The following is a 27,762-nucleotide window of genomic DNA, read 5'->3' as shown; positions in this document are numbered from 1 at the left end:
ATGCACACAGAAAGTGGCTTGTCATGAGTATAGGCTGATACATGAGTATGCATGTGATGTATGTGTGTGTGGTGTATATACACACACACACACACGTTTTTGGGGCTTTTTTGGGTGGGGGTGTGTGTGCACACATTTGACTTACTTTTGCTTCTTTAAACCCCAAAATGGTCTTCCCCAGACCCCCAAAAAGATATCTTAGTATTGATAATGTTGCTACATGCTGAAAGAAATTATAAAAGTCAACATTACTAATACCTATAAAAACAGAAGGAATCAGTCTGTTTATACCTACATATAAAAACAGAAGGAATCAGTCTGACAACAGTACTTGGAATCCTAAATAAAATGTAAGACAAAATATAGAAATAGGGTTTTTCTTACATAATCAGGACTGCTATCACAGACCTACTTCAACCTGCATCAAAAGTTGTATGTAAATACTGCAATTAATTCTGCAGTATCTTAAATAAAGTGAAAAATGGGATTTGCAGGCAGTGGTAGCAATGGATACACAGTTTCATATTTGCTGGAGTCTCACAAAAGAAGTAGCACAAAATAAATACAGGTGAATACTGATGCTCTAAAATGTGCACTATAGTTTATTAGAAGTTACATAGTAAAATCAGTGAACCTATCAAGTTTTTTGACTACATCTCTAGAAAGGTGGAACAGCCTTATGAACTAGGAAGTACTGCTATTGCATCTGCTCATATAATCTTTTGATGCCAGTCTATTTTTTTACTCTGAAACTTCATATTGCTTCATAGTGCTTGATAACAGTGTTTTATTATTTTCCATATCCTTGCCATTTTTTTTATTCATTGAGAGCCTTTTGTTATTTAAGAATGAGACAAATGAACTTCAGATGGATTTACAAAAAGACATCACACAAACTGATAAAAGCAAAGTGGAACTTTTCATACAGTTTATATTACATTTTGTAGATACAAACAAAATCTCCCCACAATTTTTTGAAGTTAAAAAAACAACTGCTGCACTTGAGCAGGAATCAATTCAGTGCTGAAGTTCACCTTTAGACAAAGTGATTACATTACTTGCAGATGAATAAAAATAACTAAATCCCCCACCAAACATACAGTGCTTCTCTTTAGCAATAAATCCTCTGCTGACATAACATTCCATTTTAGAAATGGTCCTTCAATAAAGGCACTCACTTTTGTAGCTGATGGTTCCACTAGTCTCTGACGGTGGCGTGCTGAGCTGAAATGACTCTTCTGAGGCGTCCCTTCCTGACAGTGAATGAAGAAAGGAGAGGAAGAACAGAGGAAAGGGGAGCAATGGATCGTGGAGGGGATGGAATGGAGGATGTTGGAGAAGGGAGAGTATTTAACTGAACTGCATTTTCACTAACTTTGAAAAAACCTTATTACATCAATTTAAGTAATACCACTGTACAAATATCAGAAAGAAAATGAAGCATTTGCTTTAAAAAGCAGCCTCTCTAAGTTTTTATATACATATTATTCACACACATTTAATGATGCTGTCTCCTATAAATCCACATACATACACATGTACACATGCCTACTTCACTTCCAGATACACATATTAAACAATCATTTCACTTTTCCAAAGTATACACATTATCTTACATTTTCTGTATCAACTTATGCAGTTAAACACAAAAACCCCAATCCAACTGGATCTATGCTTCAACACAAACATCAAAATCTCCTCTAGCAAAATAAGATTTTTTTAGGTTCATATTCTCTACCCAGACCTGCAATAATCACCTTAAATTCTAGAGACTTTAACCTTACAGAGATTAATGTCCTTGCCTGAGAAAAGTGAGAAAGACCAGGCTCACACAGGCAGAAGGTAAGTATTTTCTCTTAGAAAGCAAAACCTGAAAGAGCATTCAGCTGAAAAATAACCTGAAACCTGATAGTCTTCATTGCATGTGCAATACAACAAGAGATTTTTCCAGGATATGAGATACTGGTTCCAAATCCTCTACCTGTTTACTATGCAAGAGACAGAAGTGTGACATTTAGTTTCCTCCCCAAGACACTTCAAATATGCTGCATCAATCTCTCCAGAAACTTTCCAATTCTGAAAGCCCCTCATTGCTGTAATAAGTATGAACTCTACTTACTCTGTAATAAGTATGTAGTAAATCTGCTATTTCAGGTATGTGTCTGAAGGGGAGAATATATGGGTGAAGAGCCTGCTTCTAATCACAGGAATCAGAGGATGAAAATTTATAAGACTAATTTTTTCTTTCTCACTTTTTTTTTCTTTTTTCTTTCAGAGCCAATGCACAATTGTCCTAAGAGTCTTGTCTGGAAAAAAAAAAAGTCACACTATTTTAAAAATATAAGACAGACCCACTCCTATTTCTGAAAAGATATTCACAGGGTTGTTTAAATGAAAATACAATGCTACTCAAATATTTTTCAAGATCTCAAGACTTGTTTTTCAAAAAGCATTTTTATAAAAGAAGTTTTTACACCTCCTTAACAAAAAGGCTTCTACTTCTGGCATGACACCACACAGACAGAACCTGCCCTGTAACTCAAAAAGATCTGATAGAAATAATCAAAGATTACAGCCACCATGGGAGGATTACATAATTCACCAAATCCACAACAGTAGTAGTGTAAACTAGCACTAATCAATAGAACCAGCATTACAGAAAAAGTAGTTAGCCAACACTTGCCTAAACACCTGGTTACAATTGCAGAAGACTGTTCTGCTGATGGCAATGTACTTTGGTAATATTCCATTAAATTACTGGTGTAATGGACTAAAATTAGCAGTAAGTACTATGGCTAGATGACCTTTACCCTTCTTATTTAACAATTTCTTTTAACATTTCTCAATGCCCTTGCCATTATAATCTAACATCAAATTTTATATAATTGACAATGGATGCTTGAAAAGGGTCTCCTTTCTGTAACATTTTGGAAACAATGGTAGGGTCAGTGTAACCTGGACATTAGCTAGGAAAAGTGCTGAACCTCAGAGGCCCCACCTTCTTCCATATTAAGTTATTAACTAATCTGACATGGGATCCTGTACTTAACTGAGAAACATGGAATTTTTCTTCCTTTAGTCACATTTTTCTTTCTTTCCTGTCTCTCCTTCAGAATGCTTTCTAGAAGCAGTTGAGAGCTGCCACAAACACAGTTAACACACAGAAAAAAACCCAATACAGCATCAATACCATTTCAGAAGCAAAAATGTATACCTAAATTGATGTCATTACTCCTATGAAAAAGGAGTTCAGACTATTAAATGTTTATGTGGCTTGTGTCTTTAATCACACCAGCCAGTACAACATTCTGAATCAGAATATATTAACAGTTCACTTTTTAGCCCAAAACAGTCAGGGTAGACTTCATGCAATACCGTCCCAAATACAGATGATAGTTTATCATCAGGACAGGTGAACGTTCAACTAAGATCAACAAGAGATTAAAAAAAGCTGGAAAGAATCTGGTTCTTTCACTATGGAAAAATTCAACATAGAGCATTGGAAGACATTAGAGACATTAGATTGTATGCATACAAGTTCTCCATCATAATGTCATGTTATTATTGCATTTCAGTGGATAAAAACAGAAACCTTCTGCCAACATCAGCAGTAGGTACTGTTCCATACAGGATTGACTAATAAGGGCAGACAAACCAGAGTCAATGTCACACAGACACAGCAATCTTTAACTTGAGGGAAAAAAAAAGAAAAACTAAAAAACCAATAACAACACCAAAAAAAAAAACCCTTACATGCTGAAAAGACTAAGCATTCAGAGTCACTGCAGTTATTACTAGTAAAGCACATACAGTGGATCCATGATACCCTTGAAGGATGAATGTCCGTTAGAGAGGAACCAGTCAGTTGCAATTGTAAGTTGACATAATAAAACTACTGTCAGAAAACAAAATCCTTGCAAAACCCAACACGATTCATGTCAACAAGAACAGCTAAACGAGAAACCTGAAGGATCCTAAATAATTGTTCTGGTTTGAAAAAGCAAAACCAGTGAGAGACTTCAAGTCAGAAATACAATTTATTAGGAAAAGGGAAAAAAAACTAAATTCATGCAATAATACAAAAAGAAAGAAAACAACCACTGACAGAGTCAGAATACAACCTGACACTCTGGTGGTGGTGGGAGTCCAGACTGGAATGGCTTCAGTCTTCCCAAAGTAGCAGATGTGGTTCTGTCAGATCTTGTAGAAGGGTGTTATCTTCCTCTGACGGTGCAGTGGAGAAACCCCAGCTATTCCCAGTTGGAAGCTGCCCAGATTATATTCAGTCAGGAAATGCTTGTCTCCTACCTCTGGGCGGAGCATCCCACAATGGGATGATGTAATTTCAACAGTCATGCAGTGACACTGAATGGGCCATTAACAACAGATATCTTCCCGGGGGGGTGGGGGGGGGGGAAGATGAGAACATAAGAGATAAGGAGGAGGTAGAAAAGGTAAGAAGAAACTGCTCACAGATGGAAAATTAATAACATCTTGCACTTCAACCTGGGACATTATCTACCCCTTATTCAATTTCCATTTGTATCATGATGAAACCTTACACATCGTTCTCGCTTAAGACTGTATTTCCCTGTGGTACACAACGGGTTTCCCTATCTTTCTGCATTACCTACCAGGTGTAGCCGGTTCCTTGAGCAAAATCAACCCTACGGATGGGTTTGTCTTTGTCTGAGGTGGGATTAATCCAGACAGTCTTCCCTAAAATACCTTTCACGTGTATCACAGGAACTTTGTCTCCATCTACTTTGTGCAGGGGTTCAGAATGGGCAGAACCAGCTTAATTGATGGACCCTCGGGTGTTAACCATCCAGGTGACTTTTGTTAAGTTCAACTCCCAATTTCTGAAAGTTCCCCCACCAAGTGCCTTCAGGGTAGTCTTAAGTAGTCTGTTGCACTGTTCAACCTTCCCGGCAGCTGGTGCATGACAGGGATATGATATATCCACTTATTGCTATGTTCTCTGGCTTAAGTGTTTATAAGGCTGTTCTTGAAATGGGTTCTATTGTCTGACTCAATTCTTTCAGGGGTGCCATGTTTCTACAGGACTTGATTTTCTAGGCCTAAGATAGTGTTTTGGGCAGTAGCATGGGGCAACGGGGTAGGTTTCTAACCATCTTGTGGTTGCTTCCACCATGGTCAGCACGTAGCGCTTGCCTTGGCGGGTTTGGGGAGGCGTGATGTAGTCAATTTGCCAGGCTTCTCCGTACCTGTACTTCGACCATTGCCCACTGTACCACAGAGGCTTTACCCGCTTGGCCTGCTTGATTGCAGCACCGGTCTCACAGCTGTGGATGACCTGTGAGATGTTGTCTATAGTAAGGTCTACCCCTCGGTCACGAGCCCATTGGTATGTTGCATTTCCCCTCTGGTGACTAGAAGCATCATGGGCCCAACGAGTTAGGAATAGTTCTCCCTTATGCTGCCAGTCAAGATCTACTTGTGATAATTTCACTTTGGCAGCTCGGTCCATTTGTTTGTTGTTGTGATGCTCTTCATTAGCTTGACTTTTGGGTATGTGTGCATCTACATGTCAAATATTAATGGTTAGCCTCTCTGCTCGGGTGGCAATGTCTTGCCAAATCTCGGCGGCCCAGATGGGTTTCCCTCTGCGCTGCCAGTTGGCCTTTTTCCAGCGATCCAGCCATCCCCACAAAGCATTAGTTACCATCCATGAGTCGGTGTAGAGACAGAGCCTCGGTTACTTCTCTCATTCAGCAATATCTAATGCCAGCTGGACGGCCTTAAGCCCTGCTACCTGACTTGATCTACTTTGTCCCTCAGTAGCTTGTGCAACTTGTTGTGTGGGGCTCCACACCGCAGCTTTCCATTTCCGGTTAGTGCTTACAATTAGGCAGGAACTATCAGTGAAAAGGGCATATTGTCTTTCAGTCTCTGGTAGCTCATTATATGGGGGGGCTTCCTCAGCAAGTGCCACTTGCTCTTCTTCTTCAGAAGATAATCCATAAGTCTCCTTTTCAGGCTAGTTTGTTATAATTTCTAGAATCCCAAGGCGATTTGGATTTCCAATACGGGCGTGCTGGGTGATGAGGGCAATCCATTTACTCCATGTGGTATCGGTGGCATGATGTGTAGATGGAACCTTTCCTTTAAACATCCACCCCAGCACTGGTAGCTGGGGTGCTAGAAGCAACTGCGTTTCAGTGCCAATTACTTCTGAAGCAGCTTGAACTCCTTCATAGGCGGCCAAGATTTCTTTTCTTGTGGGCATGTAATTTCCTTCTGAGCCTTTATAGCTCCGGCTCGAGAATCTCAGTGGTTGACCCCGAGTCTCTCCAGGCACCTTCTGCCACATGCTCCAGGACAGGCCGTGGTTCCCGGCCACAGAGTAGAGTATATTCTTCACCTCCAGTCCTGTCCTGAATGGACCAAGGGCTACCGCATGAGCGATTTCCTGCTTGATCGGGGTGAAGGCTTGTTGCTGTTCAGGGCCCCAGTGGAAATCGTTCCTCTGCGGGTGACCAGGTATAGAGGGCTCACAATCTGGTTGTACTCAGGAATGTACATTCTTCACAAGCCTATGGCACCTAGGAAAGCTTGTGCTTCTTTCTTGTTGGTAGGTGGAGACATAGCAGTGATCTTGTTGATTACTTCTGTTGGGATCTGATGACGTCCATCTTGCCATTTGACTCCTAAAAATTGAATTTCTTGAACTGGTCCCTTAGCTTTGCTTTGCTTAATGGCAAAACCAGCTTTCAGCAGAATCTGGATAATCTTTTCTCCTTTTTCAAAAACTTCCCCTGCTGTGCTCCCCCATAAAATGATGTCATTGATATACTGTAGATGTTCGGGAGCCTCATTTTTTTCCAGTGTGGTCTGGATTAGTCCATGGCGAATGGTGGGACTGTGCTTCCACCCATGGGGCAGTCGGTTCCAAGTGTACTGCACTCCCCTCTAGGTGAAAGCAAACTGAGGCCTGCATTCTGCTGCCAAAGGAATGGAGAAGAAGGTGTTGGCAATACTAATAGTGGTGCACCACTTTGCTGTCTTGGACTCCAGCTCGTACTGGAGCTCTAACATGTCTGGCACAGCAGCGCTCAGCACTGGTGTAACCTCATTCAGGCTACAATAATCTACTGTCAGTCCCCATTCCCCACTGGCTAGCCATATAGGGCTGTTGTAAGGTGAATGAGCCTTGCTGACCACCCCTTGGCTTTCTAGTTTACAGATCATTTCATGGATGGGAATCACAGAGTCTCTATTGGTACGATATTGCTGGCGGTGTACTGTTGCTGTGATGATTGGTACTTTTTGTTCTTCAACTTTCAGTAGTCCCACAGCAGAGGGGTCATCTGAGACACTAGGCATAGTATTCAGCTTTCTGTTGCCTTCTGTCTCTACCGCAGCTATCCTAAAAGCCCAGCAATGTCTCTTTGGATCTTTGAAATATCCATTTCTGAGATAATCCATGCCAAGGATGCATGGGGCCTCTGGGTCAGTCACAATGGGGTGTTTCTGCCACCCGTTCCCAGTTAAACTCACTTTGGCCTCCAATACAGTCAGCTGCTGGGATCCTCCTGTTACCCCAGAAACAGAAATAGATTCTGCTCCTACATATCTTGATGGCATCAGGGTACATTGGGCACCAGTGTTAACCAAAGCCGTGTATTTCTGTGGGTCAGATGCGCCAGGCCATCGGATCCACACAGTCCAATAGATCCAATTATCCCTGTTCTCTACCTGGCTAGAGGCAGGGCCCCTCTATTCCTGACAGTGGTACACGTTGCTCTCTTCCTGTAAATAGGTTCTTGAAGTTCCTTCAAGAGGATCAGTCATATCATCATTCCTGTATTGTCTGGAATTTTGTGTGTGAGAGACTGGAGCAGCATTGACTCTAGATGAGCTTCCTGTGTTAGGTGTTCCTTTTTTCAGTTCACGTAGCCGGGCTGCTAAGGAGAAGGTGGGTTTTCCATCCCACTTCTTCATGTTTTGTCCATTCTCCTGAAGGAAAAACTAGAGTTTACCTCGTGGAGTGTATCCTCTCTCCTTGGCTGGGGGACGCCGGCTCTTAACGGCAGAGATTCTTGTTGGTTCTGGCAAGATGTGGTAGACTTCTTCTTTGAGTTCCTTTTTTAGTTTCTGATGGCTTTCTTCAATCAAGCTCCGGACTTGCTCAGCCAGCCTTGTTTCTATGGACGAGACATGGGTACAATATGGGCCAGTGACAGTGTCCTCGTAAATTCTTAGTTTATTGGCCAAATCGCTTACTCTGTCTTCATCTTCTCTCTATCGCAGTGTTGCCAGGTAACAGGAATATATCTCTGGTCCAAGCCATGCAAATCTCAACCACATTTGTGATGTGCACTGGATACAATTTGGGCTTTTAGGAAATCTCTCATCCTCTGAGAAGATTATCTCTAGCACAGCCAATTCCCTCAGGCATCGGATACCTTGTTCTATTGTGCTCCCCTTTCCTTGGTGCACCTGGAGGTCTTCTTTACAAAGGTATCAGTCCCTCACACTCGTCAGCAGTTGCTGCCAGAGACTGAGAGTTTCTTGGGTTCTCCCAATCCCCTGATCAATGACTACATCTCGGGACAGTGCTCCCAGTTGCCTGGCCTCACTTCTATCCAGAATAGTGTCATTGGCTGCAGCATCCCAGATGCGAAGCAGCCAGGTCAGGAGGGACTTGTTCATCTGGCGGGTGAATTCCCTCTGCAGGTCATGCAGCTCACTTAGAGATAGAGAGCAAGTTATGATTTCTGGTTCTGTCTCTTCCGTGGGGTGTGAGGGTCCTGACGCAGTTTCATCAGTCACTATGCGGACTGATTTGCTCTTTGATTTCTTTTTCTGAATGGGGGCAACTGCTATTGGTTCAGGCTGTTCTGATTCAATGACGGCTCATATGGAGATGCTGATGGTGCCTTTGATTTCTTCTTCTTCTGTGACAGTCTGTGTAGATACAGACACTGTTGTTTTGCTTTCGGCTCCTTCCTTTTCTGTGTCAGTCTGCATAGACATGGATGTTGTTGTCTGGCGTTTGGTTTTTTCCTCCTCTGTGGCGATCTGTGCAGACATGGACGCTGTTGCTTTGTTTTTCTTTTCCTCTTTCTCAAGAAAACGCTGCATCATACCATGTAGTGCTTTGTTCCTAAGCATGTTGCAGGCTGTGCAGAGAAGACAAAACAGAACCAACTGTCTGTTTTTGCTGTCTTTGGCATCCAGAGGGAACTCAACTTTTTCAAAAACTGCTGGGTTAAGCCTGAAAGGATGGAAAAAGTAATTCTTTACCCCTCCCCCCAGGGGCTGGGTGTGATTGTTGAAGCCCCAGATGTAGCAGCCTAGATTGGGACAAGCAAACAAAATTGAGCACATGTTCCAAATTGTGTTCATTGTCTCGGAGGTTATCATGCTATAGACATAATAGATCAATAAAGCAATTTTCATACCATACCCTGGTTTACACAGGAGCATTACAATCGGCAGATAATGCCCAGTGTGTGGAAAAATATAGAGAGCCAGATATAAGACCCATATAAGCATGTTAAGCAGCATAATGAATAGGTACCTTCCACAATACAAAATTGTAATTCTGACTTTTCTCAGTACCTCGAGCCCCACGTTGGGCACCAAAATTATGTTCTGGTTTGAAAAAGCAAAACCAGTGAGAGACTTCAAGTCAGAAATACAATTTATTAGGAAAAGGGAAAAAAAACTAAATTCATGCAATAATACAAAAGGAAAGAAAACAACCACTGACAGAGTCAGAATACAACCTGACACTCTGGTGGTGGTGGGAGTCCAGACTGGAATGGCTTCAGTCTTCCCAAAGTAGCAGATGTGGTTCTGTCAGATCTTGTAGAAGGGTGTTATCTTCCTCTGACGGTGCAGTGGAGAAACCCCAGCTATTCCCAGTTGGAAGCTGCCCAGATTATATTCAGTCAGGAAATGCTTGTCTCCTACCTCTGGGCAGAGCATCCCACAATGGGATGATGTAATTTCAACAGTCATGCAGTGACACTGAATGGGCCATTAACAACAGATATCTTCCCGGGGGGGTGGGGGGGGGAAGATGAGAACATAAGAGATAAGGAGGAGGTAGAAAAGGTAAGAAGAAACTGCTCACAGATGGAAAATTAATAACATCTTGCACTTCAACCTGGGTCAATAATCCTGTGGTAAGGTATTTTAGTATTTTAGTTAGGTGGCATGCACAAAATTGGTATGGGAGCAGAAAGAGACATAGACTTATTTCATTTAAAAGGTGAGTAATCCAAGAAATAATCTTGTGGGAAACACACATCTTGGGGTAAGAAAAACAAAACAAAAAAACCCCCACATAAAACCAAAAATACACACCCCACGAAAAAACCGCAACACAGACAGGGCTACAAGTATTGCACATAATTTATTTCTCAAGTCACAGAAGCCTGGAAATAGCTGTGAGGAGAAAATATGCTTTTGGCTGAAGAGGCTGGTAGCTAATTAATTATGTATAGGCTTTACTACTGATACCAAAAGCAGTTTCCATTAAGAGCAGCTACCATTCACTGTGTGGTGGTTCTCATGAAAACGCCAGTATCAAGAGAAAAACAAGAATAATAAGTGACACAAGCATGTGGTCTTATCTGAAGAGATTTCTACCTCCAGACTGAAGTGGCCACAGACCTGTTTTTTTCCTCTCCATTTTTATTAGCTGCCAGACCAAGATCTGAAACGAGTGGCGAAAATTCCTCACAGATGAGTTGAATTCACCAACAAACCCCACAGCTGGTCTCTGACAGATCTGCAAGTATTTAGCACTGAAGTAAAAATAATTCACAGACACAACTCCATCCACATCATGCTGGGCAAATCCTTATGCTGACAAGGCTATTTCAATGTTTTTATATTCATGAATGTCATACTGAAGAATACCTCCTTACACAACCTCAAATCATGATTGTTTTAAACATGCTTGCCCCAAGACTAGCCTTGGGCTATCTCAAGATACATCTGCACCCAAGACTCAAGTCCCTGCCATGTCCTTAAGTGTCCTATAGAGGTGACTGATATATAGAGGTGTCCTATAGAGATGAGTGAGCATCCTGGCTTTTGAGTTTAGCAATAGCTACAGCAAAATTTATGGCCAAGACCTGCTGTCATAGTTAAGACTGTATCTAAACTTTTTGTTACATTCCTTTACATGACAATCTACCTCCTGTTGTATAGTATCTTACACTAGATGCAGCTGTTCTATTAAATTACCAACCCACTATACTGTATATTTTTAACTGCTCTGAAGATTCCTTTTTTTCTTTTTTTCTACTGCAGTGTTAAAATATTACTCTGTTATAATTCATCTATTTAGAAGGGCTATTTAAATACAGCTGTGAGGGTACCACAAAAATATAAGAAAGGACGAAGTAAATAAGAAAATTAGGAATAAAAATGTGTTAGAATGTGTTTAGTCTGATTTTTCTCTTTCTTTCTTTTTTGCCTCAAAGGAGCCAAGATATCAGCAACAAAGAATGCCATTCAACTTCTGATAGCTCAACAGTTTTAGGATATAGCAAAGAAAGCAGTAAATACTGTGGGATGGCTACACAATCAAGTCATTTCACATTACTAAAACCTTCAACAGCATCACTACACCACTATCATATTAGCCAGTTATGTTTTCATTAATTATATGACATCATTCAGAAAGTCAGCGTGCTACATCAGCATTAGTATTTCTTCCTACGCACAGCTTCCTGGCACTTGATACCTGCTGAACATATATGTGAACAACACCAAGGCCATCTCTATCAGATATCTGCATAGTAAAAGCTACTGGTGATTAGACTGGGTCCATCCAGGTATTATGATCATTTCATACTTAATCCTTGAAGTGTTTAGTAGATAAAATTTTGACATCTCTGGTTTTTTTTCTATTACATTCTATCTAAGGTTATGTCTTATCTGCTGTAAGGTCACCAGTAGCCTAGCTGTCTTGTACAAATAAATTTCTCTGTGTTTCAACTTACCAAAGAGATAATAAAATGCTATTCCTGTTTCAGCAATAACATGAGACTAGGAAAAAGGTAAGAACAAAAGGTCTAGGAAGACTCAAAAGGTAAATTATTCATATTTTCACTGTTACAGGTGCAGATTGGTCAATCAGCTTTTCATAATTAAGAAGAAGGGGAAAAGAGTAGACTTTACAGGCACTGGGGGCATTTTTCTCATAAAGATTAATTCAACTTCTTAAAACAATTTGATATTTCATAAGAGATAGAGGTAGCAGGGATGTGCAGAGAGGGAGGGAGGCCGTACACATTCTGTTCCCACAAAAATTCACAAAACTTGACAGCAAAACATACTCTGCTTACATGCCATGATACTGAAAATTCACCAACACTTGAAGGGTATACAGTGTGGAAAAGCTGAATTACTCAAGTTGACATGCAAATAATGCAACAGATTGATGACAAAACTATGAGAATCAATTTAGGCAGAGACAGACCAGCAGGTGCTCGGAAGCTTGGAACTTACCCTTCCGATAATATAGTACAATCCAAAAATATCTCTGAGCCCTTGTACTGGTACAAGAGGTAACAAACAAAGCAGTATAATCCTGCATCATAGTCTCCATAACTTCAAAGTACACTGAATTCAAATTGCTAATTTTTGTAAAACAGAGCAGTAGACAGTAGGCAAGTCAGCCTGCCAAGTGTGGGGGCAGAACCGAGTTATAAATTGTAACACACAGTCCTTCCCTGTCAGAAGCAAGTGTGAAATCTTTTGGGATTTACTGGGAGGGAGGGGTGCGTTGGTTTGGCTTAGTTTTTAACTACTAAAATGTTCATTTTTTGCTGATGTTCACTGCCCTAAAATTTGAATTTCAGTGTAATACTTAACTAGGCTCTGAGCCAAGCTTTATAGGCTGATCAGGAAAGCTCTTTCTGCTTCACAGGCATCTCACAGCAGAGAAAAGGTATAGTTAAGTAAGAAAGATTTCTACATAGTTATGGAATTAAAAAAACAGTCATAACTGTCAGTTATTTGACAAATAATGTCACATGATGGCACAACTGACAATCCTTACAGCCAAGGAAATGTATCATGTCAATAAAAAGCAACACACACGTGCAGTTTCAATTTGGAACAATCCCTTGAAAGCTATCTCCCAAAAAGAACACAGGAATGCATCTTGCAGCAATTAAGCTGTTAGCAACAGAAAGTACTGGCAGATGAAAAAATCATCTCAGGTAAATTTCTGTATCCCATTCTTGCAGCACAGCAACAGATGTTAAATTCTGAGTAACAAAAATGCATAATTAACATGTTTGCTGAAATTGCTTGGCAGTCTAACACATCAGTGTGCCCAACACTCTCCCATTAGCACTCCTAGTTATGGCACTACCCTCTTCTCCATAATCACATCCAGTTCTACGCAGACAATCATTACAGCATTTGAACAAAGAACGCTGGTCCATTTTGAAGGAGAAAGGGGCAAGAACTAATTTTTGACAGGATCCCCATTGATTACTGCATTTCCTCAGTGGTACTAGAGAGAATGCACAGGAAAAATGAGTGTTTTAATAAGACCTTTTTTTTAGAATAGCTCCTTTGCAGAAACTCATCCATTTAAAAGTAACTGAATCTCCCCCATGTATCTCCCGAGAGCCTGAAGACAGGAAAACACACTTCACAAACCTATAAGCCAGACCAGCATTACTGGATTCAGCATCAGAAGAGGTTAGTATTGATTTGTCACATAGACTCCACATCAGAAAGAAAATACATTGAAATAATTGAAGGTGTCTTTAGGGTGAAATAGGCAATCAAAAAGCATACACTACTACATTTTGCAGCAGTGCTAAAAAGCTAACTGGAAGGTTCCATTCTTACTGTTAAAATAAAGCAAGAGACATAAGGTGCTACAGAAACCATTAAAAGACATCAGCCCTAAGCATACAGAAATAAATACACAGCAACATAAAAGCAGAAAACAAAATGCATACACAAAAAAGGTGGTTGTTCTCTTGTTATTCTACTCTAAAACCCCTGGACACCATAAAAAATCAGACAAAATCAGTTCCAAAGTCTTCTCAAAAATGCTCAAAAATATTCAAGTTCTGAACTGCAATCTCAATCAGACAAGACTAGCATTTTGCTGTGACCATAAGGAGAATGTAAAAAAGAATGCCAGAAGACAAAACGGAGAAAAACAAAGTTGGCATTACTGATAAGGCAAATTGCATGCAACATAAAACAAATTCCAAAGACTCATGTAAAAAATCTGTGCTGAAATATGAGGAGTAAAGCAATGCACAGTCCTAAGAGCAAGAAAGAAATTACATTGAAGCAACTTAATAGTCAAGACGCTGGTCCAGTCTAGCAGGCACTAATCTCTTCAGAAGATCAGTCAAATGCAATGAGGTCTTTGCAGTTACATCACACAAATACATTTGTTAAGGATTAAATCTCTTGTCACAACCACAAAACAAAGTATGTAAATGCAGTAATAGACCCTAGTCACGTCATAGATGTGATATGCTCAACCTCAAATCTTTGCTGCCAACCAACTCAAAAAATTTGTAGCTATTGGCTACACTGTCCTAAAACAATTTTGAACTGTTCCTTCCAGATAGCAGCAAATACTCATGACAAAACTGACATATATGAAAATGCTATTAATGCTTGTATTTTAAAGCCTTCTATTCATCATTGTCAGTCTAATAATACACCATACATGACCACTACTTTGCTTACACCAAATAAACTGTGATATTCTTCAATATAAAAACACAAATACACTACTCTGTCTTGAAGATCTGAAAGAGACAATCACATGAATACAGAATCAGACTAACATGAAATGTAGCGCTTACTCTCATCACAAACATTTGCTCTAATTTTTCATTTATATTATTCCTTCCTTTATTGAACTTCTCGACATTTACTAAAATCTCAAAAAAAAAAAAAAAATTAAGTTGGGTTCCCAAGGGGCACTGAAGTCCTAAAATCAATTTTCCACTCATAACCTAAATTTTCCAGCTGTGCTCATGAGTGTTGTATTCATAAAATGTAAGAGTTTGGGGAATACTTCCAGGTTCTTCTGCACACAAATTCTGACTGCTGAATTACCCTAATGTATCTGTACAACTTGGCTACATACCACTAGGCTTTTTTAAAGCAACTGAAATTATATTCTTCTAGTGGCATAATTTAAAGAAAAGTGGTAAAACACCTTAAAAAACCCTTTTCACATGAAAATAACTCAGAAGTTAAAGCACACACTTCATAAACTTAGTACACTTTCCTTACTTTTCACATAGAAAGTTACACTGAGGGACAGGAGAGGAATCTACATTAGCTGAACAACATCTTCAGATATGTTTCTGTAGTTGATATAACATGATTTATCTGTAGAGAATACCAAGAATATTCAAATACACAAAACACATGCATAAACATGCACACTTCAAGCTGTAGTTTTCTAGGGCTAAAATACAATCAGAAGATATGACATTATCTCAACAAAACATATCAATGCACTTCAGTCAATTCTACAGGGCAGATATTCTGAAGTATTTCCAGGTGCCAGGCAGCTGAAAGTGAAATTCAGAAAAATATGTATTGTTTTATAACAGTAACTACCAGTTACCACAAGCCCATCTTCTAACCACGGACCATCTATTAGTTTAATTAGATTGTAAGTTTGATTACTAAAGCATTTTCTTCAGATTTGATCACCTGCAACATTTTCTTTTACAGCACCCAGACAAGGATGGAATTTTTTACATTGGGCTGCTAAAACTGGATCTCCTAATTCTGATAGTAAAGCTTAAAAAATAATCCATCTTGTAATATTTTTCAATGCACATGTTCATTGAAATAGTGTCTTGGTTGGGGAGGATAACCAGATGTCATAAAAGTGTTACTTAACATCCTTATGAAACTAAAGCAAGCATATATACACAAAACAAAGGAATTTCAAAAAGGACAAAGTACTCAAAATAAAACATGCACTGTAAAAACCTGGAATTTAGCTGCTAAAGTCTCTGAAGAGCTTGTTTTTTATCAAGGGCACAGACATCGAATGCAAGTATCCTTTTTGTCTCTAATCCCAGCTATTGTATGCCACTGAGAAGCACTGAACTTTAGACCCAAAATCAAGGGGGACTTGAATGAAGGGGTACAGGGAATCCAGGAGGAATGCAAGTTAGAAACTGAGACAAAGTAATTGAATAAGATTACAGAAAGCATGAGTTGCTGACAGAAAACAATGATGTTCTGATTTACATTGGATGAAGCAAGGATCCTATAGAGAATAAGGTTAGCATTGCAGGAGTTAGTGCTACATGTATAGGGGAAAAAGTAAAGCCAAAAAAACAAGATCAAAATCAATTATGAAACTGCGGTATTGAGTGTTCTGCTTTGAAATCCTAGTAGTAACTTACGGATTTTTATGTCATTTTAATGTTCAAATGAATAACTGGTACTGTTACAAGCAATTTGAAGCAAGTATTGCCTCAATTTAATAGAAGGAATTAATGGCATCTCAAAGCCTGTGGGCAAGTTTGAGAAATCCGCTAACTTAACAAATCTAAAACTTTTGACTTTTAAAGCAAATATAGTTTATCAGTTGGTTAAAGCAAATCTAAAATCATTGTGTGAAATATGACACATGAAGCAGCATCACAATCAAAACTGCATCAAATTCAAAGGAAGCATCTTACAAAAAATTTGAGAAGAAAATACAGACAATTACTAGTTTCATTAGTTGTGACAAAGTAAGTAAAATCATTTGTTAAACCAAATGGAATATTTCATGGAACTTTATTAAAAAATCCTGTTTCAATAAGCTACTGTCCTTCGCACAGCTATTATTCCTACTGTTACCAACAAAACAGGCAAAGAAAAAAATAAATTTAAAAAAACCCACACAAGCAGATTTTGGAGATAAGCCAAGTGACTCAGAAAGAGGAGCTAACGAGTACACAGAAGATGCCAAAGTTGCTTTATTTTATGACCCTTAAAACACAACTGAGATCAGTTCAAATCATTACAGACTCTACCACTGAGCTCACCAAAGGATTTGACACAAAGAAATGTTAAGTTTATGTTTCGCCTTCCAAACCTAATACAAAACAGTCCATCACCTTTGTGACATATTGCAGAGTTTATCAAGTAATGTTGATACAGTTATCAGAAGGCATTATTAAGAAGTATAATATGAGCTACAGGCACCAAGTTTGGCCCCATGCCAAATATTTTAGCTCTAGATGCAGCATGGTGCTTTCTTTTCTTTTTTCTGATATTGGACTCTGAAATATAGTGACCACAATATACAGAAAAGCAAAGACATAGATCTGGGGGGGGGCACAATCTGAAAGATTAACTCTTTTAGAAAAGCTTTCACAGCTCAAATAATAGCAAAACATGTCTGACACAAAGTGTTTTAGAGGACCTCACAAACATGTAACAATGCATGAATGTCTGGAAAACAGAGGTGAATAAACTGATCAAGAGACTGTACACTCTATTAGGCTTGCACAACTGACAGCTAAGAAGGAGAGGAAATACGTTCTTTATCTCAGTATCTCTTCTCTCAGAAGGCTGGTCCTTTGCTTTATAACGCCAGCTATCACTGCCTATCACTATTTAAACCAAGAAATCATCTATTCTAACTTTAGGTACCTCTTAGTACCTAAGATGCCCTGTTTTCTGTAACAGTGTATAGAACAACTCAAAAATAAATATGGCTCTATCCAGAAAAAATAATTACCAAGGTTATACAAAATTTAGGGTTTTTTTTTTACATTTTACATCTATGTATGTTGCTCATGCAATACACTCATAAAATGAAAGAGCAAGTATCACAATATAAGTAGTTCTGAGTAGCTCAATTGCTTCAAAATTTTTGAGGTTTTAGTAAATGTAGAGAAGTTTAGTTTGCAAGTGTAGCCCCTTTCAGGCAGGTCTGGGCACAACTACTAAGCAGGGTATTAATGCAGTGCGCAGACACGCAGCTATTCCCATACAACACCAGAAGTGTAATATCTCTCTGCTTCTTAACTGATTAATTTGAATCCACTGCAAACTGCAATTTTTTTTTTAATCCTTCTCATGTTCCATGCCCTCCACAAACATTTTCTTCCAAACACTCACTGAGAGGCAGAGAGATACATCAGAACTGATTCACAGTTACACAACTCCTCTTTGATAATGTCAAACCATTTCCACTAACAGAGAAACACCAGCAGAAACAATGGATAAGGTCTCTCTTGCCTAGAGAAGACCACTGACATACACAGTATTCAAACCAGTGACAATTAAGAAACCGTCCAAAACCTCATCTGTAAGACTGACCTCTACACCCATTTTTCTTCACTTTGCAAGAGATACCAGGCCAAATTCCAACTAATGCTCTTCAACTTTTTATAATTTTTTTCTTCAGCAGATCACCCAACAATTACATACCCAAGCACAAACTGCACTTAGAAAAGCGACAGTTACAATCTACCTCTTTCCTCTCCTCTCCTGTAGAGTGTGGCTTCCAAGATAATCCTTTTACTTTACATATCAATTTTCAGTATTTCATAAAGAATTCTTTTCATTAAATGTTCTACTCCAAAGAAATCTCACCTGCTTAGGAGCTGTGAATAAGGCAATTTTTTTCCATGAAGTTCTTTCCTTTCTTTCTGATTTCTCAGTAAATGAATTTCCAGTTGAGCCAATAAGCAAGCACGTAGAAAAGTCTGTAAGGTATGACTTTTTGCAAAGGTCTGGACAATTTATGTATCACATTTCAAAACATTTATCTAAGAATAACTGTTTTCCTGTGCTGAAGATAGAAGAAAGCAGTAGTCAAGGCTACATAAATACTGTGCCCCTTGCAATCTTTTCTAGAAACATACAGAATTGATATAAATTGATTTTCTCAAATCCACAAAAATAGCAACTTTCCATTTACACCACATTTTCCTTTACATTGCCTACAGTAATGTAACGTAATTTCTTTACATTTCTACAGTAAGTCTGAATTTTGTGATTAAATTATTTTTACCTCATACCCATTCTCCCTCAAATCAATGCATATATTAGATTTCCAAGTGTAATTTTCCATGTTGACTATAATCATATCACTGCAAACAATGCATTTCAGTCACCCTGAATTTAAAGACGGATTAGATTCCTTATGAAAATTTTCCCGCACTGAAAAAACAAAAAAGTGTATATATACCTATAGAGAAGAAAAGAAATAAACACAGCATTTTCTTTGACATTTGAGATGTTTCATGTACAGCTGCTTTCTCTGGTGTTGGTCAATTTCTCTGCAAGTCTAATTAAAAAAGCTCATGTAATTACCCGAAGATTTACAAGATACTGTTTACAGGCCACTTAAAGGCAAACTGAAATTAGCAAAAGGAAAAATGAAGGCCCAAAGCCTCTGTCTGACAAAGCAAAAGCTCCATCAGCACTGGAAGCATGAATGAAGCTGCTTCTGGCAGTAAGGTTTCTCCCACATTCCCATATCCTTAAGAGATCCATGCAAATATGTGCTACCTTTACCATCTATCGTCTGGGTTTGCAGTCGTTACTTTAAGGCAATATGAAGTATGCTGTTTAGTCAAACTACAAACATAGGCTGTTAACAGACTGCAATTAAGACTGTAATTAATAATGTGCAAGAAGTAATTAGCTGGTTTTGCCTTTTTCAAATTTATTTGCAAGAAATTGTTATTTCAATCCATACTAAATTGCACTTTAAAAACTTAGAAGTTGAAAGAAATTATCAATTTTATCCTGATGTCCTGATGTTTCTTACCAAAAAATTGTTCTTTGCAATTAAACCTTCAGAATCTGCTCATTGAAAAGGAGCATATACTACAGATTCAGACGCCTTTATTCTTCTATGAATACAAACACACAACTAGACACAGAAAAAAGGCTGTAGTAAGATTAAGTAGGTATGTGTATTCAGGTTGCAACCAGTTAAAGGCTCAGTTTCTTTCAGAAGCCTGGGCAACAGAAAAATCTTTTACGTATCAAGCTAAAACAAGATTTATCCAAGTCTACATATTTACTTAAGGCTTGTATTTTGAGATTCAATTCAAGCTGCTTCCTGGCTTTTTTTTAAACGCAGCACGATGGTACAAGGCATTAAACACAACTACATCAGGTTCCCATCTAAAAGGAAATGGTTTGTGTGTCCTGTAAATCAAGCTTTGAAGCGAACTATGTACAAAGAAAAAAGAAAACCAGCAGTTATACCGACTTTGTTTTTAATTTACTCATATGCTATTCATCATTGTTTAATTTAAATGAATCTTTACCTAAGAAAGCACACAGCTTTTAAGCACATTTACCTGCTTTTAACATTTCTACTTCTAACAAAGAGAACTGACAAAGTTACATGAAGTTATCTGATGTTATATTGAAGATCACAGGTATTTCAGAACAGTCTTAACTCAGAAAATTTCCTTTTCTTTCCCCCCATTGTTTCTGGGGATTTGTTGTTTTGCTATTTGGAGGGGGAGGTGGGTGTTTTGTTGTGGGGGGTTTTGTTTGTTTGGGTTGTTGTTTTTTTCATTTGGAGGTTTTTTGGGGTATTTTGGTTTTTTATTTTCTTGGGGTTTTTTGCTTATTCCTTTCAGAATACACTCAATAGTCTATACAAGAGAGTATCAATAACATATGAAAAAGAAGAAGGGGCAAAACACATGTAGGATTACTCCTACAGAAAACAAGGAGCGGAGAGTTATTTAGGGTTGGTTTTTTTTACAGTGAAAACATATACTATGACTATAAAATAACCAAGTCACTATTTTGGAATGTACTATTAAATCAAAAGGTCAGCAAAGTAAACAACTCAGACACTTCATATTTATTAACAAAACTTAAAACATCCCTTGTCATATAACCTGCTTTCCAGCCCACAAGATCATAATCTCTAGGCAAGCTGCATGGACAACAGATGAAGACAGAAACAAAGCAACAGAAGAACGTAAGGGGAGCGAGAGGACAGTATGAAGACAGATTCACTTTAAAGGACTAATGAATACAACTTCAGTGTAAACAGCACTTCTACCCCTTCCATCTTTTTCTAAATGATAGCATGTCAATTTTAACATTTTTCACCACTGGCTGATTTTCTCCATTCTAGGACCAGATCCTAAGGACAGTCATAAAGTACACATCTTCAAAAACTGCATGCATTGCAAGTGTGAATAGGCCCCTCTGCTACTTAGATTATTCACCATATAACTTTCAATACTCTTAGGTAAATAGTTCTGTAAAATATTTTTGGTATTCATTCAAATTTGTTTTGTTAAAGTTACAGAAAATAAAATAAAAATAACCTCTGCAGAACTCAACACATTTATTTCATACAAAGGTTTAAGTTATAACTTAATCAGACCAGACTGCTGTTTAATTCAAGAGGAAGAAATCCGGTTTACACTACTAAATGGATTAGAGCAGGTTTAAGAGAAGGAAATCCAATTTCACTATGAAGATATACCTCTTGAAACTTTTATCCTTTAAAAGCTGTCATACGCAGTCTCAACCTGCAGCAGAGATTCCCCCTCCTATTTGGCCATCAACTGATAGAAAATATTTAAGATATAAGGACTGACTAAAATTACTTTTTTATGTAAGTCACTCACTTTCCACAGGCAACTGTTATCATACAAGAAGTTAAAGAAAAGTTAATGGATTCTTTAAAAGGCCCAAGAGAATTTCAGGACTTTTGTACGCTACACAGCAACATGTACTACAGATTCTACTTCTTTACCTCTAACAGAAACTGCTGCACTGGATCACCACCAAGTGAAAGCACTGATCAAAAAGGGTATCTTACTAAAAAGTTCAGAATTGTATAAGTTCAGCGCATGTTAAATGCTTTATGGGGGTTTGTATTACTTAAGAATAACGATCCTAAATGTATGGAGACTTTCCTCTTTACCCTCCTTCCATTGAAATTGCAGATGTGGAGGAAAACAAAAGAAAGGAAGTACATTCATCGCTGATAGCTACTTGAGCAAAGGGGCTTTCTGAACAATGGGCCGTAATGATGTAGTTTGAGGTGGTGCTCCATTTTGGTGAAACATTAAAAAAGTAACTACACCGTCTATTCGGCTGTAGTCGTATATTCTTTATTAATATCCTTTCTACCAACAGATGTAAGTATGCACATTTTAATTATTTGAGTGACTTATGCATTATCCTAGAAGAGTATATGGTTCGAGTCTTGGGTTCAAACAACATACGGTACCAACACTGTGTCATAACCCTCACTCTATCTGGGTTACGAGGGTTTCCAGAGTTTAGGGACGCCGGCGGAAAAGTCAGCCCAAAGCCGCCCGGGAAACGAAGACGCGCCCGCTCCGGCGCGTCCGAAGTGCGCCGCGGCCGCCCAGAGCTCCGAGCACCGCCAAACTTTCACCCCACCGGTAATGCTCGGCCGCTGCCCGGCCCGGAGCGCGGCTGGCGGGGAGAACCACACCGCCGCCGCTCCCGTCTCCCCGGAAAGCGTCCGAGCACGGGCTGCACCGCCGGCCCCGCGGACGAGCCCGCCGCCCGTCCCCGCGCCGGGCAGCCCGGCCGCCGCGCCCCGCCCGCCCACAGGTGTCCCCCCGCCGCCGTGCCCACCGCCACCGCGCCCCGCCGCAGGTGAGGAGGGCAACTTCCCAACTGCGGGGAGCGCAGACCGCCCCGCGGGCGCGACGCCGCACCCCGCCCCTACCTGCAGCCCGCGCCTCCGCAGGATGCCCGGCTCGTCCATGCCGGCGCTCGGCCGCCCTCACGCCGCGCGGCGCCGCCTGGCCATGCCGGACCGCCCGGACCCCGCTCCGCATCCCCGCAGCTGCCGAGCGCTGACATCACGCCCGCGCCGATTGGCGCCGCCGCCGCACGTGACCGCGCGAGGTGCGCGCCGCGGCAACTTCGGGGCGCAGTCCGGCGGCCGCTCCCGCCGCGCCCCCGCTGCCTTTCGGACACCCGGGGCACCAGAGCCTTGAAGAACTTGCGGGATGGAACTGCAGTAGTGCTATAACGGCACCGCGTAAGAAGCCGCGCCCCACTGCATTCCCATGTGAGGCTGCGGAGAACCCTCGGAGAGAGGACGGATTGTCTCAGGGTGCAGGCACCGCGGCCAGCAGGTCCGGCTGTGACCTTGGGCTTGTCGCCCGAGGGCCTCTCATCAGCTTAGCTGACCCGACTGGTGGAAGGAAAACTCGTCTCCGTTAAAAACTAGGTACTAGATCCTTAAAGGTTATGTCTGAAAGCACAGATTTTAAGGAGCAAAACAGCAGTGGGAGTTTTCACATCTGCCAAGCTGCTGGTTAAACAGATCACTGATTTTTTTTTTTTTTCTCCCCCGCAAAGGCTGTCAACATACTATTAGCTATTCACCCATTAACAGCCTAAGATGAGGCAATGACAATCACACCCTTAAATCTAGTATGAAAAAGAAATATTGATTTCCTGTCATATTGCATCATTTTGAGAAGTAGTCCATGTACATTCCATAATAGTAAAACCTGCCAGGGGCAAAGGCATTTAGAACAAAAAAAATGAAGGACTGCTGAAAGGATAACGCTGAGAGTAAAAGCTTATCTGAAGAACAGAGAAAGAACAGGCTGCTGTATTCCCTGCCCCCAGCTCTCAACTCTTCTTCACATGACTGAAATGCATTAACATTATTGTTTTACACTTGTACCGATTAAAAAATATATAATTTCTGCTATTAAGCTAGATTTCTCTGATACTTCCAACTGTATTATTCTAAAAAGCAGTCAATTTTTATTTAAGTTACACGGTGACATTAAATGAACATGTTTCCTCTTCCCTGTCCCTCCACGTCTCCAGCTCCAAATCCATCACATTTGGTCAATGGCTTAAAACTGAGCCATCACAGACTTCAGTTACAGGATTAGAGCAGTACTTTAATTAAGAAAAGAGATACTCATACTGACCAAAACTCCAGTTCCACAAGAGGGAGACAAGGAAAATCAAATACACTGATAGACTTACAAATCTGTAGGCCAGAAGGGGATATGCGACCATCCTGCCTTCCTCTGTAACAAACACTACTCATCCCTCCTGAATTCATTTTTCAAGAGTAGCATCTCTTCAAGCAGCATGCTGACTCTAGTGAAAACTTTTTTGCTTTACAGAATCAAACTGAAAAGTGACTAGATCTCCTCACCTGCTTGAAACAAAGGGAAAAAATGTTACATTATCTCCTATGGGATCAACCCAATATTCCTGTTTTCCCTTTTCCAGTTCAAAATGTCATCTTCCTTCTTACAACACTTTCAAACTTTATCCCAATCATTCGCATCCATGTTGTCCTCACACAGGATCTCTTCTGTGTTTCTGTTTCCAAAAACAACACAGGCAAATGAATGACAATCTAAATGCTGTTACATGCTTCCAGTAAGAAGCATGTAACAGCACTACAAAAATTAACTAACTAAAGACTGTCAAGTTTCAAGGGTGAGAGGTAGGATCTTACCATTTGTCTCTCATGACACACTGCAAGGCTGTTTGCATTTTTACACCCAATCTTTATAGATATTGCACAAGTTTTGTTTTAATCACTGAAGTACAGTATCTCCCAATGCTCAATTTATCAGTGCCTTTAAAGGTAAGTAATACTGAAGTGTAGTTAGCTTAAGTCCAACCATCATTTCAGCCTGTGTATTTAACTGTGTATGTATGAATTAAAAGAACCCCATGCCATCTAGCTCAGAGGTCATTACTGGAACAACAGCATAAGAAAGTTGTACCATCAAGAAATGTGTCACTGACAGGCACAGATGCAAAAAGTCCACAACCTAACAAAGTACCTCAAGTATCACAGAAGCTATAATTTCACAGCAGGACAATTTACAGAAAGGATTATAGGCAGGCAAAGCACAGATGTACATGCATGAAGAAACTATCCAACTACAGACTCTAAGCGTAACATATTTTGCAATATGCTGAAGGTCATTGGTACAGCTACCTAGGTAACACTGGAAGGCAGAAGAATGAAACAAATAGAAGACTGCGTTCCAGTAGAAGATGACATAAATCCCAAATAGAAGAGTATAAAACAATCTTCCAGTGAAAAATACATTCACTATCAATTGTAGAAGTGGTATTTTCCTAGGCTTGTGCTGCATTTTATAAAGGTGTATTGGAAGGAACTGAAAGGCAGATGTTTGCACATAAGAAGGAAAGCATCCACTGAATTTTCTCACAATTTATTACTGTAGCTATTGCCTCTTCAGTTGTTGCCGAAAGTACATCTTCATGTTTAAAAATGTATATAGCGTAGTTTTTTCTGGAGGCTTTTATTATTTTCAGATTATTATTTCAGTTATAATCACCATCAAAACCATGGCAGGTAAGATTGTGGTATCTAAGAATTTGTGTTTTAGAAGAATCCATGCTCTTTAAAACATTTTAATATAATTATATTTATATATACGAAATACAGCAAAACACCTCACATATTCTTTTACATCACTTGTAGCAGAAAGACTCAGTTCAGCTCTACATGCACCACAAAATAAAACATGAACAGTTGTCCTGGATTAGGGCAAATTTGAGAGAAAACCTCCAAAAGAGCGCCCCCAGAAAGCCAACCCACACAGCCCCTCCCCCACAACCAGTTTGGGAAAATTTCCTAAGAGAGAAGTGGAAAAAAACCTGCTTATTTAACAGGCAAAGAACTCTCCAGCACACAAAATGAACAATACCAGATGACAATACTCATTTGCTGCTCTAAAGAGATGACAAATTCAGAAAGTCTCTCCAGTGGGTGCTATCTCTGTTATCGGTCCCTCTGGTGCTGGGAAAGGCTGCTGCTGCCCAGGGTAGGCCCTGGTAGGCCACAAAGTGTGAGCTCTTGGTGTTTCCCAGGTCCCAGTCCAGAGCAGGTTTGAATGGATCCAAGAACAGGGAAAGAAAACCAGTCCAGAGAAAACTTGGACTGCCTCAGCTAGCTAAACTAACTAAAAGCAAAGGAGGGCTCTGTTCTGCCCCATCATGCCCAGACAACACAGTGGAGTTCTGTGTTACAGCAGACTGTGGAGGAGGGAGTGCAGCCTCTGATAACAAAATCTGTGCTTCTTCTTCTCCCCGCCTTAGCTCTCAGAGCCAGCCTTGAAGGCACAGAATATAATACCCAGCATAAACAGAACAGACAACTGGGGATACAAAGCATCATAACATCATCCTAGGACACAGTGTATGAAAAAAACTTTTTTTTTTCCTTCCCCCCATCAGGGAAGGCAAAATTATTTTAGGACAACAGTAATCAATCTCCAATTTTGCCAAAAATTTTTCTTCCCTATAAATGAAGCATTTGACCTCGTTAAATGTGAAGGATGTTTCAGAATTCATTTAGACACATACTCCTAAGCCCATGTTTATTTAAAGCTACAAAGAAACATGGTAGAAGATAGTTTTCAGGACAATTACCTAAATGTAGTAAGTTTTTATCTTCATTCAACTGCCACTTTTTTGCATTAATCATACAGATTCACTTTAAAAATTTTACTGATTGACAAAACAAGAAAATTTAGAAATCACTGTAATTACCAAAATCAGCCAATCAACCAGATAAAACCTAAGCATGCAAAACTATATTTGAGTATGTAACTAGAGTTTTACAATGCAGATTTAATTTAAATCTAATTTTATGCATACACATATCCCATGTGTGGCTGCCACTCTCATACTACAAATGGTGGTAGCACATGATAAATCATATTAATTATGCACCATGAAAAAACTCATTTGTACTTTGCCCCTAAATCTATCTCCATCAGGGCTATTTCCTATACCTTAAATACTCTACAGCATCCAGTCACCATCACTGAGTTTTAAAAATAATTATTTTCTTCCTAAATGTGAGAATTCATATGCTTAGAATAGATAACAAGCAATTAAATAATTGCCTTATATTCTGATAACTTGCTACCCAAAATAACAGGACTTTTTTTCCAGCACAGGTAAAAAGGGAGCTTTTCATCGTATTTTTGTCCACTGATAAGCTATTCAACTAACTTACCAGAAAAATTAAAGTATTTCAACTGCCATCATTTCAGAAGTCAAGGCAAGTGGACAAACTACAACTACAGATACCTGGAAATTATTAACATTAATTCTTATGCAGCCTTTTTCTAAGCCGCATTAGAGATGAGAGAACAATTACAGTATACCATAGCATGTTCCACTGGATGTTGCAGTTACAATGGTTTCAAACAAACTCCTGCAAACACTGCTTTTGTGGTTTTGAATGGAGAGCAGCCCCACAGTAATGGACCTGGGGTTCTGGTCCATGGCAAGATGAACATGGGCCAGCAGTGCCCTGGCAGCCAGGAGGGCCAAGCGTGTCCTTGGGGCATCAGGGACAGCATCACAACCAGGCAACGGAGGGGATTGTCCTGCTCTGCTCTGCTCTGGGGCAGCCTCACCTCGAGTGCTGGGGGCAGTTCTGGGTGCTGCAGTATAAAAAAAGACAAAAAGCCATTAGAGAGTGTCCAAAGTACAGCAACAAAGATGGTGAAGGGTCTGGAGGGAAAGCCAGAGTACCTGAGGTCACTTGGTCTGTTCAGCCTGGAGAAGAGGAGACTGAGGAGAGAGTCTACAATGTCCTCACAAGAGGAAGCAGAGGGACAAGTACTGATCTCTTCGGTCTCATGACCAGTGACAGAACTTGAGGAAAAGGCATGAAGCTGTCAGGGAGGGTTAAGGCTGGATATTAGAAAAACTTTCTTCACCCAGAGGGTGGCTGGGCACTGGAACAGTCTC

General features: G+C 39.9%; 1 protein-coding gene across 7 annotated transcripts in view; it reads right to left on the bottom strand.

Moving 5' to 3' along the window:
* The window catches only part of MAST4 (microtubule associated serine/threonine kinase family member 4), a 288,832-nt gene that overhangs the window by 164,352 nt on the left and 96,718 nt on the right, over window positions 1-27,762 (bottom strand). For 2 of the 7 annotated variants that reach the window (XM_068175824.1, XM_068175825.1), the window contains exon 4: window positions 1,179-1,253. The exons of 2 other annotated variants lie outside the window; for them this stretch is intronic. In XM_068175824.1, the coding sequence (XP_068031925.1) occupies window positions 1,179-1,253 (75 nt within the window). Of the gene's footprint in view, window positions 1-1,178; window positions 1,254-22,699; window positions 22,885-27,762 lie in introns of those variants that run through there. 3 more of the 7 variants (XM_068175828.1, XM_068175829.1, XM_068175833.1) reach the window with 3 other exon arrangements.

The sequence above is a fragment of the Anomalospiza imberbis genome, chromosome Z, assembly GCF_031753505.1.
Source record: "Anomalospiza imberbis isolate Cuckoo-Finch-1a 21T00152 chromosome Z, ASM3175350v1, whole genome shotgun sequence".
NCBI classification, from domain to species: Eukaryota; Metazoa; Chordata; class Aves; order Passeriformes; family Viduidae; genus Anomalospiza; species Anomalospiza imberbis.
Note: the sequence above shows the minus strand (reverse complement) of the source record. Positions and strands in the feature narration are given on the sequence as shown.